This window comes from Crotalus tigris, unplaced genomic scaffold (genome assembly GCF_016545835.1).
Source record: "Crotalus tigris isolate CLP2741 ecotype Arizona unplaced genomic scaffold, ASM1654583v1 scf7180000018239.1010054, whole genome shotgun sequence".
In the NCBI taxonomy this organism is placed as follows: Eukaryota; Metazoa; Chordata; class Lepidosauria; order Squamata; family Viperidae; genus Crotalus; species Crotalus tigris.
In genome coordinates this window covers 445,000-461,833 of record NW_024096901.1, presented here as the reverse complement: position 1 = coordinate 461,833, position 16,834 = coordinate 445,000, and the positions used below count along the sequence as shown (strand labels likewise).

At 37.7% G+C, this 16,834-nt stretch overlaps 1 protein-coding gene across 4 annotated transcripts; it reads right to left on the bottom strand.

The window, feature by feature from the left end:
- Positions 1-448: 448 nt before the first annotated feature.
- NME5 (NME/NM23 family member 5) lies at positions 449-8,314 on the bottom strand. Of its 4 annotated transcripts, none has more exons than XM_039349208.1 (6): positions 8,233-8,314; positions 7,420-7,581; positions 5,538-5,743; positions 4,971-5,071; positions 1,095-1,213; positions 449-624 (listed from the first exon to the last, which is right to left on the bottom strand). In XM_039349208.1, exons 2-6 carry the CDS (start codon positions 7,546-7,548, stop codon positions 544-546), a joined length of 636 nt encoding a protein of 211 aa, XP_039205142.1. In that variant the 5' UTR covers positions 7,549-7,581; positions 8,233-8,314; the 3' UTR covers positions 449-543. The 4 variants fall into 4 exon arrangements, with proteins under 4 accessions (XP_039205142.1, XP_039205139.1, XP_039205141.1 ...); XM_039349205.1 differs by lacking the exon at positions 8,233-8,314 and adding an exon at positions 7,711-8,217; XM_039349207.1 differs by lacking the exon at positions 8,233-8,314 and adding an exon at positions 7,955-8,217.
- Positions 8,315-16,834: the final 8,520 nt, after the last annotated feature.

Here is a 16,834-nt window from a genome sequence, read left to right as displayed (position 1 = left end):
GACTCTGTTTCAAATCCATCTAAAAGCTGAATACTTTTTATCTAGTGACTCTGAGATCAATCTCTCTCACAAGTCTGTTGAGGTAAAATGGGGATCTTCGGGTTAGTTGTTTTTATCATCTGGATAACTGTGAGATATAAACTAGATGAGTGGTTCTCAGTCTTTTTCATCTTATGGCATGAAGGATTTTTAGGTGGATAAACTGGAAGTCTTGTGACATCACAAGTTGCTGAGGAATCAGGTGATGAAATTGAGAAATGGAGGCAGTCCATCCTCAGTGATGTCACGAAAGCGGTATTCTGGCTGCACAGCACTTCTTATCATTTAGACTGGCTCACTAATAGGGCACACCTATGAACCTTTTGCAGTACACAGATATGCCAGAGCTCAGCAGTTGAAAAAAAGCTGAACTAGACAAATAAATACACTTGTTAGTTTTATGCCTTAATTGCAACAAATATTCTTTATTAGTTTAAGGCCCAAATATGGATACTTGTGATACTTGCAGGAAATTGGTTAAGATTTAACTGGCAGTCTCTTCTTTTAAGGTTCCTCCACAATCACATTATTCCGCAACTTAGGTGTATTTGGATTATTTTCGATTAGCCAATCAGCCAGCCACATCTATCCAAAAGAGCAACAACAAAATTCCTCGTTTAATTTCTGTATCAAGATACAGTTTGCTAAGAGGAGGCATTCAAACTCTGTATTTCTCCTGACCAAATTCCTTTAATATTTCTCTTTTATAAAACAGTGAGGAAAGTAGAAACTCTTTAAAATTCCTAAACCTTTCTTTTAATGATTCTTTGCTTTTGAAAATATACCAGTTTGTCTGAGTAGATGATGGTGAAGGAGGCAGTCAGTCTAGACTGCTCCTGAAACACAAAAGCTCACCAATTATGGGCATTCTAGCTTGAAGGGACCAAACTCAATATGCATATAAACAACTACTGCTCTTATCAACCATCAATTTTTCCTTTGGATTTCTATCTGTTATGGAGCAAGGGACATTTTTTCCTTAGCAAAGTAAGGCGACCAGTTGTTATCTCATACTCATTCTGCCTCTTGATACGGGTCTTTCTTGTGATACATACAAAAGGATCTGCTGGTTTCTTCTTAGATAGCGCTGTCAGTCCTTTCAGTAGAGTAGGTATGACATATAAATTAAGGTAATCCTTAGCAGCTTGCTTAGTTGGAATTGGTTCAATCAATACTGGGGGGAAAAAAGAAATACATTTAATATACTGATTTAAAACCAATAATTTGCCTTCTACTGCTGAACACATATTCCATGCTTGTCTTCTCATAGATAATAGCATTTCAAGCTGAAATCACTATTATTATTATTATTTTTAAATCCAGACAAGAATGTCATGAAGAAAACTACTGTATTTCAGTATAGCAACATGGTAAATTTTGTTTTTTTTTCCCTCCGTCACATTGTGAACTTACTCATAATAATTAACTATGGGAGAGTAAAAAATAAAGCCTTTTTTTTACAATATGTGTAGGCCACTGATTCCACATGGATTCTTCAGATAAGATTTGAAATCATACCTCATTTGCCAGATAATAAACAAACAAACTCAATTCATATTTTCCAGAAGGGTCATATAGAACCCAGGATCCAAATATAAATCATTCTTCTTTAAATCAGCTTATATTTAACAGGTGATTAGATGGGATGGAAGAGATTTTAGTGCATAAACTCATTTCAGGTAAGTAGCATTATCACATAAGAAATATACAATGAACATTACAGAAGTTCAACTGGAGCATTAGCTTGGCCTCCTACCAAAGATAGTGCCATCTCAAGAACCAGAATTTTTTTTAGATTTTTTTTTCTAGAAAGCTTCCTCTTGAATCTCCTTCTCTTGCATTACAAATCACCTTTGAGTTCTTCTTCTAAACTAAACTCTAGAACAGTGGTTCTCAACCTTTTAATGCCGCAACCCCCAACCAGTCGTAAGTCGAGGACTACCCAACCGGTCGTAAGTCGAGGACTTTCCCTGCCCGGGAGCGCCACACATGCGTGGTGCTGCCCCCTGCACCGGCCGAGGCGTAGCTGGCAAGCGGCAGAGACAGTGCAGGCCGACAACCGGCTGGGCCACCAGCTGGCCCAGCTCAAGGGAGGTAAGGCACCCGCCGGGCCCCACGCGCGCCAGCAACCCTCCCTGTGCCCGCTGGCCTCCCACCTCCCACCCCTGGCCCTCTTTTGCTTACATTTTTAGTAGTTGCTCAGCAGGGAGGGGTGGAAGCTTCCAGACAGCTCGCCTTCGCTGCAGACAACTTGCAGCACCGTTTGCAGAATGGGACTTTTGGCAGGCTCAGCAGGGCAGAGACAGCTGGACAATTCCTATTGGCTTTTGAAAGCCAATAAAATTAGACTCTATTCAAGAGAGTCTATTCTATTGGCTTTCAACAGCCAATAGAATAAAAGGGAGTAGCACAGCTAAGGAAAAGGGGGAAAAAATGGCGGACTACGTTGTTTGGCGACCCCCGTGAAATGGTCGTTCGACCCCAAATGGGGTCCCGACCCACAGGTTGAGAACCGCTGCTCTAGAGCTAGTCCTTCTTAAAAAAAAAATCTACAGCTTTTCTACTTATATTTTTGCACAAAAAGCAATTTGTAGCACCACTAGATAGCAGCAAAGAGTTAATCTGCCAGCCAACAATCATCCAAATTTGTGCGACTTTAATATGATATGCCTACTGTAGCTCTGCAGGCTGCAGTCCAAGATGTAATTAATTAGATTATCATATTATTGTTTGTCAATCCCAAACGGGTACAAATATAGTAAATGGATAAAGATATATGTAAGGTTCAACTGGAGCATTAGCTTGGCCTCCTACCAAGAATAGTGCCATCTCAAAAACCACAATCTAATTTTTTTTCAAAAAGCTTCCTCTTGAATTTTCTTCTCTTGCATTATGTATCAAGAGGTTGCCATAAAGAAGAAGGGATCAACCAATTCTCCAAAGTATCTGAAGGCAGGACAAGAAGCAATGGATGGGAATTAATCAAGGAGAGAAGCAACCTAGAACTAAAGAGACATTTCCTGACAGTCAAAACAATTAATCAATGGAATGATCTGCCTCCATAAGTTGTGAATGCTCCAACACAGGAAATTTTTAAGAAGAGATTGGACAACCATTTATCTGAAATGGTATAGGTGGGTTTCCTGCCTGAGCAGGAATTTGGACTAGAAGATCTCCAACGTCCCTTCCAACTCTATTATTCTGTTTACCTAGAAAAGTCTTAAATCAAAAGGAGCCACAGAGAGCTTATTATTGATATACAGTACAGTTCATCTGAGCTTATCACATGGTAATCCATAACAAAAGGATTACCATAAAAGAAAAAAAAATCTCAAATATAGCGGTCAATATCAGCCACGTGTCTCTGTTACTATTTGGAGCCTATTTGAACACATTTTGAATTATGTTTTCAAATATTTGCAACCTCCATAAACTTCACAAAAGCTAGGAATAACTATGGAATAAAGACTTGATGATAAACTAGAATGACCTACAGAAAATATGCAGATATCCAATTCAAATACTAATAAGAGCATCATACATACCAACCTCATTTGTGCTAGCACATTTTATTTTGAGTTGCAAATGAATATTTTCTCATATCAACATGAGGATTTATGATAAAGATTGCAAATTGAAACTTACACTGACTTTGAGCTGAGAGTGAATGGTTGATCCAACTCCTCACACTGTTTAGCTATTAGGAGGATAAACTTAAGGAAATCATCATCTATGCTGCCTTCAACAATTAGATAAAAGGTGAGGAGATATGATATGTAGAGGTGTATGAATGAAATAATATGCGATCACCAGGAGAGTTTAAATAAGAAAAATACTTTACTAAAAGCTGCCAAACATTCGCTGGGAACTCCCAACATCGTCAGGGCTAAAAAGCCAGTTTAACAAGAATAACTTAAATAGGTTTGGCTGATATCTGCACCTGGCTCAAAGACTGCGTCACCGGCCCCAGCCGATCAATTAATGTTCCAGATGTTTCTTTGGTGTTACATTCTCTTCTGTCATTCCTTCGGACCTTCCTACCTGCCCCTTCGTTATCAATTTTTAAATTTGTTAACACCCTTGTATCCCCCTCCCCTTCAGTGATATTTACTCCCATCACATCCTTCTTTCTGCTACGAGTCTCAGGGGCGTTTGATTTAGTGTTAATCTTCATTCCGTTAGGGCTCCAGGTACTTTTCACCCCCTTTGATTGTGGATCGATGTTTTCTTCCTGTTCTGTATTCCCCTCTCCCTTGACCATATGAGTAACACTTATCCGGGCATTGTGTGTTCCGGTGCTTATGTTTCCACCCCCCACCACGGCATTCTCTACATCAGTGGTTCTCAACCTGTGGGTCGGGACCCCATTTGGGGTCGAATGACTATTTCACGGGGGTCGTCAAACCACACTGTCCGCCATTTTTTTCCCTTTTCCCTAGCTGTCTTACTCCCTCTTATTGGTGGCCACACCCACTTGGGGGTCACCACAACATGGGGAACTGTATTATGGGGTCACGGCATTAGAAAGTTTGAGAACCACTGCTCTACATCAACCGTCTTTCGTTGTTTAGTGTCCAGAGTGGATCCTTCACGCTCCTCCTGGGAAGGATTTAACTGCAAGTAGGAGCGTTCTTTATCCGTTGCTTCTCGTCCATTCATGAAATGAACGGGAGGAATATTTCTCCCCCCTTTGCTGAATGAGCGAGTCGTCATTCCACATCTTCTCTCCCTCCTCCGTATTGGGCATCCCTCTTCGCTACCGCAAACAGTACCAAGCTCTGGTAGTAGAGGTATATATGTATATATACACACACAAAATAAATTGATTTTCTCTACCTGGTATATGCATACAGGGTGACATTATTACACAACAATCTGCTATATTTAGTTTCTTTAGTTTCTTCATAGCAGGAAAGATGGTAAATACATACCTTCAGGAAACATGAATCGGATTTCTGTTTCAGCTGAGGAAAAGTTGGCACTACCATGAAGTCCATTCCTCAGATCATCTGTTCCATAGATTGCTCTTAAACTGAAAGCAACACAGATATGCTCACAGAGATGCAGTGCAAAACTATTCAATTTCAATTTAGTATGACTCTAATGCAACTTTCATTGAGTTACAGGAATATCCCCACAAACACTCTTAGCAACAATTAAGATAAGCTTATGATTAGTCTTTTTTATTTAATAAAACAGATGTAACATGGATCTCTGCCATGAGTCTTCTATTTGTCCCTTAAGTGTCGCCTTCCTTTATTAAAATAATCCTTAATCTATAAAATAGTCCTAATTCATATAGCAGGTACATGGGACAGCACAGGGGTAAGTCAGAGAAGTTTTATATTGCTTAGAGATCAGTCTGATACACAAGTTTAAATATATGAAACATAATTACATTGTGTAGTCTTAAATTGATAATACTTGTGAAATCAAAGATGCAATAGTAAAATCTGTAAGTTCGTTTTAAGATAGTTTTAAGTAATTAATTAATTTACCTGTCAGGATGTGTTTCCTTAGCTACTATACTACTTGAAGGTCCAAGAAGTTCTTTCCAGTATGAGATTGCCTTTTGCCGAGCAAGAACCATTGCAACTAAAGGTCCAGAACTCATGTAAGCTGTCAGATTTGGAAAGAACATTTTCCCATACTGTTCTACATAGAAGTTGCTACATTGCTCTGGACTTAGCTGAAGCTTTCTTTTCTATAAATGAAATGAAAATATCTCTAAATGCACTGTTCAAAAGCAATCAAATATGATACCTTGCATAACTGTACTGCTATAAAAGCACAGTAATCTGTATGAAGCTCTTTCTGATTAGTACCGTATATAGATTAACCATTTAGACCTCCCTCTTGTTCAGCTGATGTCATAGGGGAGCTTGTAATAATAGTTACAGGTTCTTGACAGCCTCAAAATACTAATTCTTAATACAAATATTAAATGAAATTTAATTAATATTAAGACCACTCTCAGTTCTTAAAATGAAATCCTTGTTTACCATAAACTTGTCATTCAAATTTATTGTTACTACTGTTACTACTTTAATGCTTTATGCTTTCCTTCCCCTGTCCTTACCACTTTTTACAGAGGGACATTTGAGAGCATCCTGTCATACAGCATCACAGTCTGGTTTGGAAGCATCACTGCTTCCGACAGGAAGGCGGTGCAGAGTGGTGAGAATGGTCGAAAAGATGATTGGCAGTTCCCTCCCTCTCGTCCAGGACATAGCACAGAAGCATTGCTTGAGCAGGGTCCGTAAGATTGTCTGGGACACTACATATCCTCTTCATGACCTGTTTTCTTTGTTACCTTCTGAGAGGAGGCTTCCTGCTATCCGAAGCAGAATGTCCAGATTCAGTCAGTTTTGTTCCATACAATATTAACCTTGTGAACTCTAAAGCTTCCTCCTTCCATTATGTATTCAAGATAGACAGTGATAATTATTTATATGTTACTTATATTATATGTAAGGGTATAGATCTATACATGTTGTATATAGTATGTTTAAATTTGTGTTATGTATGTGTACACTTTGAGAGCTAGCAACTAAATTTCATTTTTATTGTGTGCCATTGTGCCCACAGTAAAAAATGACAATAAAGATTATCTATCTCAGATGGAATTGTTGCTTTATAAAAACAAATATAGTCTTTGATTTGAAAATTTCCAGTAGTCAAAGAGTGACATCTGGTGGAAACTTTTAATAGCTTATCTCTAGACACAATTTCTCCAGAACTGCTGCATTGTCAGTTCCTATATAAAAATAGTATGTATATTTTATAAAAATATCAGCTCAAGCAGTTTTACATAATAAGAAGTGACCCACACACTAGAGCAGATGTGTCAAACTCACGACATCACATGATGTTGCGCAAAGTATTGGGACGGTTTTCCCATTGCCAGCAATAGGGTGGGTGAGGCTTCCGGATGATGCGTCCGGCCCATGGGCCAGCAGTTTCACACCCCTATACTAGAGTATTAAGAATATTTGTTAAGTGATTATGGTATATAATGTGAATTAATGTTAGTGATCCTGGAATTTCACAGCTGTTATTAAAACTTAAAATGTATTGTAGCAACCCAAAGTGCATACAATTGTTGTACAGTGTACCGCATATAACAAAATTATTTTCTAATAGACAAATGCACTGCTCTATTTACACTGATTTTGGTCAGTAATTAAAGACCACTCAGTTCAGTTATGTTATTGATATGGCAACATAAGCTTACAAGCTGTTTCATAACTAAATAATATGTATCATCTAACATGACCACATTTTAATTGGGCCTTGTTCCTCAATATCTTTCTGTCATTCTTTTGTGAAAGCATAACCCTGAAAAAGATAAATTAGAAATCCAAATTTCTCTTGTATTACCTGAACAATAGTAAATCCTGATCTGAGAATTATATCTTCTATTTCTACTTCTTTGTTGATAATATCTGGCTTGATGATTGCCAAGGTTCTTTCAACATAAATTTGAGGCTCGGGCATTAAAGTCTGCATTTTTCAGATTAAAATTCACGTTGTCTTTTCCCACTGAAATGATAGAATTATTATACCTTTAACATATATTCTTATTTGAGGAATTAAAGAACAGTAATCTGACCTTTCAAAATAATAATTTTCTCCAAAGTACACTACATTAGCCAAAATAGGACTTCTCACCTATTATGCACATTTACTCTAGCTGAGAATTAGGACAGCAGTGCTGAAGGTTCATCATTGGCTTGTAAATTAAAAATCATATGGAAATAGTCTAGCCTATTTCCCAAAAGAACAAAATGACAAGTTAAGAGACGTGCCTCCTGCATCATCCAGAAAAGTAGAGCTCTTTGACCTTTTCGTCTTTGCCAGAAAGCTAAACAATTTTGTGTAAATTTCAACATCTGAGTAATTACAAAAATCTTACCAACCCTTACTCGCCCAATACTGCTATATTTACTGGGGCTTTACCCCTTGATGAAAAAGATCGGATGGCAGTCCTCCGTAAAGCTATCTATGCCTAATCGGCATGAGTAACTTCTTTCCGCGGATCTCATGAACTAAGTGCTAAGTAAGCGTGCAGAGAATTGCAACCTCAAACGACACCCCCTTTCTCTGCCGCCCCCACCCCCCTGTAATTTTGCACGTGACTTTTCGGTGTCACCGAGCCAAAGCTACCCCCAACGAGAAATCGCCTCTACATGCCTGCTAATTAAGCCCTACCGCGCCAAATACGGTTGCTAGACAACCAGTCAAACTACTGGGAAAACACTGTCTACGGTAGCCGACAGGATCAGGTTCGAAACGTACATTGGCTTCGCTTTTAACATTTTCTGTCTAGGAGGTTTTACAGCATATCGCTAGCTTTTGTATGAGCAGACCGTTCCTATCATAACCGTATATACTTTGGTACATGTATTATTTTAAATTTAAAGCTACCGATGTGGGCTACAAAAATTTGGAGGAACAGAAGAAATCAGAAAAAATAATACGTGTTCTGCCAACTAGTAGGTCCCTGCATTTTGGAAGGCGGGTTTGGTCGCTTGCATACTAGCCCCGTCCGTGGTGTTGTATGAAGAATGAAACTCGCGTTCCTTCCCGGAAAAGCCTACTACCGTACTTCTTTCATTAATCAGATGCCTCCCAGTTACACTGGTCTCCTCTTTCAATCAATTAGCAAAAGGGAACCACTCAGCAGTAAATTCCTCTTCTGTCAGTATTGCTCTTAGGATCATTGGTAATTTCCTAAGAATTTCCTAGGAAAACAGAAAAGCCACCTAAAAATGAAGCAATGTAAAAGATGGATAGTCAACTGTTTGAAACTGCTGATTTCATTGGAAGCCCTGTTAGAGCAAGAGTGGAAAGTAAATACTTCATCTAATTAATAGACTTTTGATAATTAAAGTAATTAATAAATATATTTGCATTGTGTTCATTTTTAATCCATATTTAACAATGAATAATTCAAGGAACATTTTAAATGGGTTTGTGAAAATGCCAGACTTTTAACACTTTGCATTGATTCAATGTAAGGGGATTGGATGGATTGTATAGATTTATATTTGGCAAAAATATAACTACAAGGCAAGCAATCTCATTCCACTTGTTTCTAAATATCTGTTCCAGAAGTGATATAAAATGTTTGCTACCATAAGATAAAAATATGCTGATGACAGCCTTTTGAAGTAATCCAGACTAGGAAATCAGAGTTATGAATAGTAATACTATTTTTATTAGAAGGTTGCAGTAACAGAATCTTGTCTGAATGGACTTTCCCTCTCCCTCTCTTTATCTTTATGAGTAGTAGAGAGGTTTTCTCTGAGACCAAATTGGTATTTGAGTATGTCTAGTTTAATTAGGTATGTCTAGTTTAATGAAAAGAAGACTAAGGGTGACATGATAGCAATGTTCAATATCTAAGAGGCTGCCACAAAGAAGAGGGAGTCAACCTATTCTCCAAAGCACCTGAAGACAAGTCAAGAAGCAATGGATGGAAACTAATTGAGAGAAGCAACCTAGAACTAAGGAGAAATTTCCTGACAGTTAGAACAATTAATCAATGGAATGACTTGGCTCTAGAAGTTGTGAATGCTCCAACCTGGAAATTTTAAAGAAGAGATTGGACAACCATTTGTCTGAAATGGTATAGGTTTTCCTGCTTGAGCAGGGGGTTGGATTAGAACAGGGGTGTCAAACTGCCAGCCTGCAGGCTGGACGTGTCATCAGGAAACCAAGCCTACCCCATTGCCGGCAATGGCAAAAAAGCTCCAATACGTTGCGCGACATCATGTGACGTCGAGAGTTTGACATGTCTGGATTAGAAGATCTCCAAGTCCCTTCTAACTCTGTTATTTTGTTATTTGAATTGACATTTGTTTTAAAATTCAAAAAGTGAACAAATGGTTTTATACATTTTTTAAAAATGTAGATAAAGTGTAACTATATAAACAGTAATGGTTAAAGTGTTAGACTATGATCAGAGAGATCCATGATTATGCCGAGCCTAGGCTCTTCACCTACTTTACAGGCTTGTGTTATCAGGAAATTTGAAATGCTCTGGATACTTTGGACTTCTGAAGGAAAGGTGGGAATTTGAATCTTATAAAATTAATACAATCCCATACAAATCTACTAAGAAATAAGACTGTCTCCTGTTATTTATTTATATATATTTCTTTTTCTTCTTTCCCTTCACTTATCAATAAATTGCTGATGCTATGCAAATAGTATTTAGAAATCTAATGTGTGTAATTTCATAAGTGTAATCATATCTATATGGCTGAACCACATCAATAGTATGGTTTTTTTACCAGTTTTGTACCAATCACTTCTTCCGTATTCAATTCACACTAATTCTTTACCCTTTTAATCTTGATGTATTTGTTTTATTAGCTGAATAGTCAATTTCCATTGTATTCAACTGGCTTATATATTTCTTCTGCTATACTCAGTTCTCATCTTCATAAAATAGTCAGAAACAAGTTCTTGCTGAAAGCTATTTTTGTTTCTTTTAGCACTCAGCCCTTATAACAGACCACATGCTAGCCATTACCTGTCTATCAGGTTTGCACATATCAAATTTCCTCATCTGTAGTAAGCTACACAGATTTATATACTTGCTGCAGTTTAGTAATATAATAATGTAACATGTACATATGTATATATACACACATATATACAGTATATACATACATACTGCATATATTATATATATATTCAGCGTGTATATATATATATATATCTTTAATAATTTTGAATATTGGAATCCCAGGTATGGACATTTAAAGTCAATCAGATAAAAATAAAGAGCTCTGGGATGTAAGATAAATGGCTTTTTTTATTAATTGCTGAGCTTCCGTTAACAACCTGTTAACATCATCAGAGCAAAGGGCTAAATGAGAAGGGGGAGTGCATAAATTTACATAACAGTTAAAAAAAAACGGTTGCAGTGAGGCATGTGCACATAACGTGCTTAAGAAGCTCTTAAAGGCATAGAACAGTCAGTCTCAAGACCATTTTAAAAGTTGCGCTTGTCAGCTGTTTGGCGCGTAGATCCAGCGCGCCTTTTAGCCAGCCTCTTGGATTGTATAGTTTGTTTGGTGTAGGGTTGCTGTGTGTGTGTGTTTTGTTGGGTACAGTTATTTGGAATGTTTGTTTGTGTTCGTTTGTTATGCTTATTAGTTGTGGGTGGTTTTGTGGTGTTTGGGAATTGGGCTGTAATATTTTGTTCCGTTGAATGTGATAAGTCTCGGGAGTTTTGGTCTCGGTCTTAATATTCTGTTGTTACTTAGGTGTTGTTTGTGTATGTTTTGTTGTGTGTGAGTGTCTTGTGAGGTTGCAGGATTTATGTTTTGGATGTTTGTGTCCTGGATGTTGTGGTCAGGGGGGTTGTTATTTCTGTGTGTGAGAATATCAGAGCATGGTGTGTTGGTTGTGTGAGTTGTCATGGTTGTGTTAGAATTATATTCTTTAATTAGGTTTGATGAAAAGGATTGTGTTGTAGAAAGGATATCTATTGTGTTGGTTTGGGGTTTGATAAGTGGGTGGAGTGGTGTTTTTGTGTTATTATTGGTTGGGTTGAAATGTTTAGGTATTTTTTGTTTTTGTAAATGTCTTTTTAGGGTTTGGTAGGGAGGTAGTAGGTCTATGTGTCTATTAATAGAATGACAGTCTGAAAACCAAGCTTCTTTTAAAAGATGGCCTCCTTTGGTGGAATCATGAGCAATGACTTCTGCTCCTTTAAAGTTGAAAGTGTGGCCATGCTCAGCTATATGGGTCCAGACTTGGGAGCATTGTTCTTGTCTTCTTACTGCCAAAACATGCTCATGTATTCTGGTTTTAAGTCTTTTTGATGTTTCTCCAATGTAGTTACATTGGCATGTGTTGCAGTTGATCTTGTATACGATGGAGGACAAATCACTGGTTGGTAATGGTTCTTTGGGTCGCATCAATTGGGAACGTAACATTTGGTTGGGTTTATGTGCTATGTTGATATTGTATGGGGCAAGGATCCTGGTGGTTGCTTCTGAGACTCCATTGATGTATGGGAGTGTTGCCCAAGTTGTATTAGTTGGAGCATTGTAGTTTGAGTGTGGTAGTTTTTAACTGTTATGTAAATTTATGCACATACTCCCCCTTCTCATTTAGCCCTTTGCTCTGATGATGTTAACAGGTTGTTAATGAAAGCTCAGCAATTAATAAAAAAGCCTTTTATCTTACATCCCAGAGCTCTTTATTTTTATCTGATTGACTTTAAATACACACACACACACACACACACACACACATTGTGTATGTATATATATATGCACACATACATACACAGACATACACCCACACACACACACACACAAAGAAATCAAAGAGAAAGCTAAAAGTGCAAGAATGCAAAACCAAGTAAAATAAAAATAGAAAAAAGATACAGAAAAGCAAATCTTGTTTACAGAAGTTCTTTACAATTAAATTGTATGGTTGCAACATAACCCTCTTCCTTCTATACTCTGTCCCAGGGATGTCAAACTGCCGGCCTGCAGGCCGAATGCATCATAGCGAAACTGCGCCTACCCCATTGCTGGCAATGGGAAAAAAGTTGTGATATGTTGTGACACATCACGTGAAGTTGCAAGTTTGACACCCCTGCTCTATCCTATGTAATTATCAAAACTATAAAACATGAATTTATTTTCCTCTATTATACACAAAAAGTCTATAAGGGGTTTCCTATCAGCAATAAATGTAGATATTGCCTTTTCTTGATCAAAGTCAATTAGACGCCTCAGCAAGTGCCATGATATTCATCAACCATTTCTCCATTGTAAGTAATGTTGAATTTTTCCATCTTTGTGCAGTTATGATATACACAAAGGAAGTTCTATGACTTTTTTCCAATTGTTTATCTATCAGTCCCAAAAGAAAAAACTCTGGTCTCAATTGTAATTTTTAACATTTTCTGAACCAATGTATTATTTGAATCCAAAATTTTCTAGCTATTTACATATCCATCAAACATGATAAAATGTTCCTTCTTATTGTTCATGTTTTCAACATAAATTTGAAGTTCCTTTATACTTTCTAGATAATTTCTCTGGTGACATACAAAAATTCTGTTTAAGATATAACATAATGTAAACTTCAATGCTTTCAATCACATCTTTTCCCACTGTTCCATTTGTATAGTATAACCAAAATTTTAGCTCACTTTATCGTACACTTCTTCACTTGTATGATTGTTCTGTTTCAAATTTCAATAACTATGCTACTTATTTAGAGATATTGAAACCAATGAGTTAATTCTGACCATTTCAAAGAAAAAATCTTGACAGCTGGCTTGATAATACAGTTTGAAATTTGAGACTGCTAATTCACCTTATTCTTTCAGGTCTTATTAAATCTTTGGTTTTTTAATTTGATCATATAAAAGTTATTTGCTTCTCCTATTTAACACCATAGAACTTTTCATTATCTTTATCCTTCACTAATTTTCTCACCTGTTCATTATAAACTATCATATACTCATACTGACTGAGATTCACTTCTTTGCCATGTGTACATAGGAATAGATTTATTCTTAAAATTTTATATTCAGAATAAACATATTTTCTAAGCAGATATCAAGTGTCATTTTTGTTCATTTTGGGGTCTTCGAATGTTTCATTAACTTTTTCTAAACCCTTTTGCCTCATTTAACTTCCCCATTCATGACACTTAGCAGATTAATTGACAAAAGGACCGTCCAACCAAATGGGCCCTCTATTTTGTCATTGTGGCCTTAAATTGCATTATTAGACCCCTGTCCGATATTACATTTAAGGAATATGTCAAAGAAATCACCGATAGAATGCAAACGTTGGCTCATGTCCCTATCCAGACATGGACAGGAGCACTGGATGTTGGAGGATGGTTTTCGGGAATGTTTGATAATTGGAAAAGGATATTGTTCATTGTGGTCTTGGCCTTGGGAGGATTGTTGTGTTTACCATGCCTTATCCTGCTTGTTCAGAGAATTGTTAGATTCACTATATCCAGACTAACTTTTGTTGCCATTCCTATCTATAACGATAAACCAGCTAAAGCAGACATGTCAAACTCGCAATGTCATGTGACGTATCAGAGCTTTTTCCCCATTGCCGGCAATGGGATGGGCGCGGTTTGCTTGTGATGCGTCCGGCCCACCCCTGACCACACTCCCCTCTTCTGACTACACTCCCCTCTTCAAAAGTCCCTAAGCTTATTCGGCTTTTATATTAAAAAGGGAGGATTGAAGGGATTTTATTATGCTTATGATTTTATTATGCTTAAGCTTGATATTAGTAGTGATATTTTGTAATCATTTTATATATAACTTTGCTCATGTGCAAGCAGCTTTGTAGGTGGCTTATATTGGGAAATTGCTTACATGAAAAGAGCACAGTAAGGGGAGGGGAAAAGGAGTTACAGATGGAACCTGGATTGCTGTGTATGAGTCATCATCTTGGAATTATTTTTCTGTACTTTTTCATTCCTGATACAAAGACCTGATCTTTTTGTTCTGAAAAGGTATAAAAGGTGGAAGATATCTTTCCTGGTTGTTGCCTTCACTCCTCTACCAGCCACGAAGAGGAATAAGGTCACCCAACTCTGTTTCAATCAAAATAAAAGTTGTTTGCTTGCTGAAACCTCGGCTCAGGAGTTTCTTTGGCTCCTTTAAATTCCTGAGTAACGCTGGGACAATTGTGAGGCTAAGTGGAAAACCTTACAACCGTGTTGCACAAACTTTCCCCAAACTCCTATCTTCACAGCCCATATGCTTAAAGTACATACATCTCAACTCCATTCCATTCAATAACTTTTTTATTAAGATAGTGTAGACCAGCCTTAGTCACATCCATTCCAGATATAGGATTTCCTGCTAATAATGAAGCCAGTTTGGACACATTTAGGTGAGTATACCACAAGTGCAAATATACTTCAGTTTTCTTTGAAGCATGCCCGCACTATTCATTATAAGCTGGGATCTCAATATAAGACAACATAGTGTTGCCTATTTCACACCAATTGTAGCAGGGATATCCAGGTTAATGTAGTCCTACCTCTTTTGGGGAAGGTCACCAAGCAACTTTGGGCCAGATGTTTTCTTTCTGTCTGATCATCACAGGGTTGTTGTAGGAAAAAAAGGAGGGAGTGTTGTGTATATTACTTTCAGTTCCTGAATGAAGTCATGACATAAATGAAATAAATATAGTGGAACTTTGGTACTCAATTATTTTGAAACTCATCAGATTTGGTACTCAATGCATTTTGACATGAAAATCTTGTCCCAGTATTCATCATGTGTTTGGTACTCGATGCATAAGCTAGAACTTGTCAGTGTCAGCTGCCTTGTGTCTTACTACATTATTCCTTATGGGAAAAATGTTTGCACCTACTGGAATCAATTAACGACGAGTTACCCAGATACCACTGTAAATAGGTACATGGAATATACTGACATACTCAGAATGCTACACATAAAGATATAGCAACTATATTAAATATCTTTAAAGATTAAGTATCTGATTTGCAATGATTTATCATAAATGAGATTAATCAATTTGAAACAGAAGTTTTTTTATAGTTGTAGGTTTTATATTTTAATGAAAAATAAAAAATTGGTGAAGTGGGAAAAGATAAAAAAATATTTTAAAAAGAGTAGAATAAAAATGCATTAAGTTATCTGTACATACATCTTTTGGTGACAAGATGAAATACTGGAAATGGTAAGGATCAAAACTCCATCAGTCATATTATTTTGATTTGGGTGCAGAATCCTAGAATGATAGTCATTGACTTACAGCAATTAATAATAAATTGGATGCAATTATATGGATTTACTTCCACAGAATTATATAATGGCTATACATTTTATAATTATTTATTGAATGAATTCTTAATTTTAAAGTGGCAATCTTCCCAAAGCATCATTTTACAAGGTGCTTGTAAAATTGATACCCTTCCCCCATACAATTTAAAAATATATATTATAAAGAAAACCTTGTATAATGTGAAAGAGCTGATTATGTGAGTTTGAGCATTTAATCTGGAAAAATGTACTCTGGGACGGGGAGGATTTTTTCCCCCTACAATGGTGGCCTTGTGCCTTAGGCTTGCTCTTTTTTTTTTTGAAGAGGTGAGGTCAGTGAGCAAAGGAATGGAGGTGCCTTTATCCTTTTGACCACCAGACCAATTGTCTAATTGGGAGCAAAAAATTCTCCACTCCTCGACGATTCCCCGGACATTATGACACGAAGCAACTGGGCGCAATCCTAGCAGCGCTACTATAGATCACAGCTGTTCCTTTGTAACACCCCCAACTGGTCTTGTTATCTGTTTCTCCTTCCTCGCTTCCTCTCAGAAAGGTCACGGGCCAGGCTGTCTCCAGCATTGCCGCCAAACGGTAGCACCCGTTATTCAGAGGGGCTGTGGCTCAGCGGGACACCCGCCTCGGGAAGCTCAAGTTGCTGAAAGCCGGGGCCGTGCCTCGGCTGGCTTGATTAATCCTTCGCAGCCACGTGGGATCTGTCCCAGGCACTCCTTGAGGCACCTCCGATCCCTGGCCGTTTCCTTTTGGACGGTTGAGAGGCAACCCACACAGGTGTGCAAGGTTACCTAGATAAATAAGGCGGGAAGCGGAGCGGCCTGAGACATCATTCTCACGCCCTCCTGCGTGACGATAAGATCAGCCGGCGCTTATGGGGGGAAAAGTGGGAAACAAGGTTCCATTCTCGTTGTGCCAACGCCGACTTCCAGATGCTCGGAAGCTGGAATGCTTCTGCTTGCATCCCGGGAGAGC

Coding starts and splice junctions, on each gene's coding strand:
- NME5 (XM_039349208.1), bottom strand. CDS start 7,548: ATGCAGACTTTAATGCCCGAGCCTCAAATTTATGTTGAAAGAACCTTG. Junction 5,072..5,537: donor AAGGAAACACATCCTGACAG/GTAAATTAATTA, acceptor TGTTGCTTTCAG/TTTAAGAGCAATCTATGGAA. Junction 1,214..4,970: donor CCGATTCATGTTTCCTGAAG/GTATGTATTTAC, acceptor TTTTCCCCCCAG/TATTGATTGAACCAATTCCA.